The sequence below is a fragment of the Austrofundulus limnaeus genome, unplaced genomic scaffold (genome assembly GCF_001266775.1).
Source record: "Austrofundulus limnaeus strain Quisiro unplaced genomic scaffold, Austrofundulus_limnaeus-1.0 Scaffold24, whole genome shotgun sequence".
In the NCBI taxonomy this organism is placed as follows: Eukaryota; Metazoa; Chordata; class Actinopteri; order Cyprinodontiformes; family Rivulidae; genus Austrofundulus; species Austrofundulus limnaeus.
In genome coordinates this window covers 2,357,199-2,358,811 of record NW_013952426.1, presented here as the reverse complement: position 1 = coordinate 2,358,811, position 1,613 = coordinate 2,357,199, and the positions used below count along the sequence as shown (strand labels likewise).

The 1,613-nt window shown below is 41.9% G+C and overlaps 1 protein-coding gene across 8 annotated transcripts in view; it reads right to left on the bottom strand.

Moving 5' to 3' along the window:
• rnf220a (ring finger protein 220a) overlaps nucleotides 1-1,613 on the bottom strand; it is a 182,240-nt gene that overhangs the window by 24,244 nt on the left and 156,383 nt on the right. For all 8 annotated transcript variants that reach the window (XM_014004485.1, XM_014004483.1, XM_014004488.1 and 5 more), the window contains 3 exons: nucleotides 410-602; nucleotides 265-320; nucleotides 2-106 (listed from right to left, as the gene is read on the bottom strand). In XM_014004485.1, coding sequence (XP_013859939.1) covers nucleotides 2-106; nucleotides 265-320; nucleotides 410-602 — 354 coding nt within the window. The remainder of the gene's footprint in view (nucleotide 1; nucleotides 107-264; nucleotides 321-409; nucleotides 603-1,613) is intronic.

Sequence of the window (1,613 nt, the reverse complement as noted above, 5' to 3'; positions counted from 1 at the left end):
ATCTCGCTGTTTTTACAGGTTCGAGGGGCACAAGAGGAAGATGAGGAAGATGAAGGAGTGCTTGGGTCKGTCTTGCTGCTCTCTCCGTTGCTTGTGGAAGGCATCTCTGTAAACACACAGACCGGTAAATAAGGTAAACGTTAATCTCTCCACTGTGGTGTTCAAGAGAGCTCACCACGCACAAACACAACAATTAGAAATGTTTTCTATCCTTTACATGATGAAATAGAATCATTTGTGAGTGTGAGTCTTGGTCTGACTCACCATCGCTGGCCCATTTAGAGAATTCAGGCGTTATTCTGTTAGAAGGCATGCCACCACTATAACAAAAAGCACAACAGTCAACATGAGAGGTGTCTCTGTAGAACTGTGATGTTAGGGTTCTGCTGGAGTGTATAAGTCTTCATACTTTAGCACAGCTCCTCGTAGTGCCTCCCTCTCCCGGGCCTCTCCTTGGTCCTCACCAGCACCAGAGCAGGGGATGATATCGGCTTCAGTGTATTGGGCTTTACCGTACTCCAAGGTGTCGTCCCCATCCACATCGAGGTCAGCGTCACTGTCTGCTGCGCTCTCCTTGATGCTACATGTTGCAAAGCCTGTTCCTGTGGAAAAAAACAAAGAACAATTTTCAGTATCAACAGGTTTTTCACAAAAGGTTTTGCACACGACTAAGTATGAGTCACTTGTTAAGGTGCTTTCAACTGTTCACAGAGGAACCACTTGAGTTGCCAAGTCCTGCAACTATGTGTTCTCACACAAACGCAACCGTAGAATTGATGAGAGGCATCAGCCCTGTTGGTAATTAACCCAACTTCACACCTACTACAACACTTAAGGCCTCCATATACTCCATCTGAACTGTTCTCATTGTCGTAGTTGTTTGATGAAAACTGTGTCACTTTGTTCGCAGCTTCGAGTCATCAATCTTTTTTGGGTGGAAATTTTCACCCCCTCTGCTTAAGAAATAACTGTGATTGGTCAGAAGTTTGTGGGCATGTTTGTTTATGCTGAAAGCGTCTGGATGCAGACATTTATAAAGATTGTCAAATGGCCAAAAACTCATGGAGGSAGATAAAATAGACATTGTGAACGGAGGAATCCATCTGCCAAAAAGTGTAGGGCTTTAACCATAACAGATTTGTGGACAAAATAAAATAACGGCCGATATCGAAGACCTCACCCTTTCCTCACAGTGTCTACTTTAGTGGGAAAAGACCTTGTGCAGTGACATATATACAGTACCATAGTGTGGGGAATTTCCCAAGAGCTCAGCATGGTGTGTCACAGGGGCTATGAAAGGAGCATGCAGAAGCAAACTTAATAACATAATTACGCATCAACTGTTTGGCTTCRGTTTGAATACAATGGGACCTTTACTCAATAGTTAACATTGGAGAGCTGATTTTAACCGGCTATCAAGCCTTGTCTGATCACACTGAGAACCTTAAAAAACCTTAAACAAGGCAGTGAGGGTTTTTTTAAATTTCATTACACTTCTTTATTCTGGAAGTTAATTAGTAAACAAATGATGCAAAATATATTAAATATTTCTATAGATTTATTTTGTATAAAATACAAACACGTGTAAAAAACACACACACACACACACACAC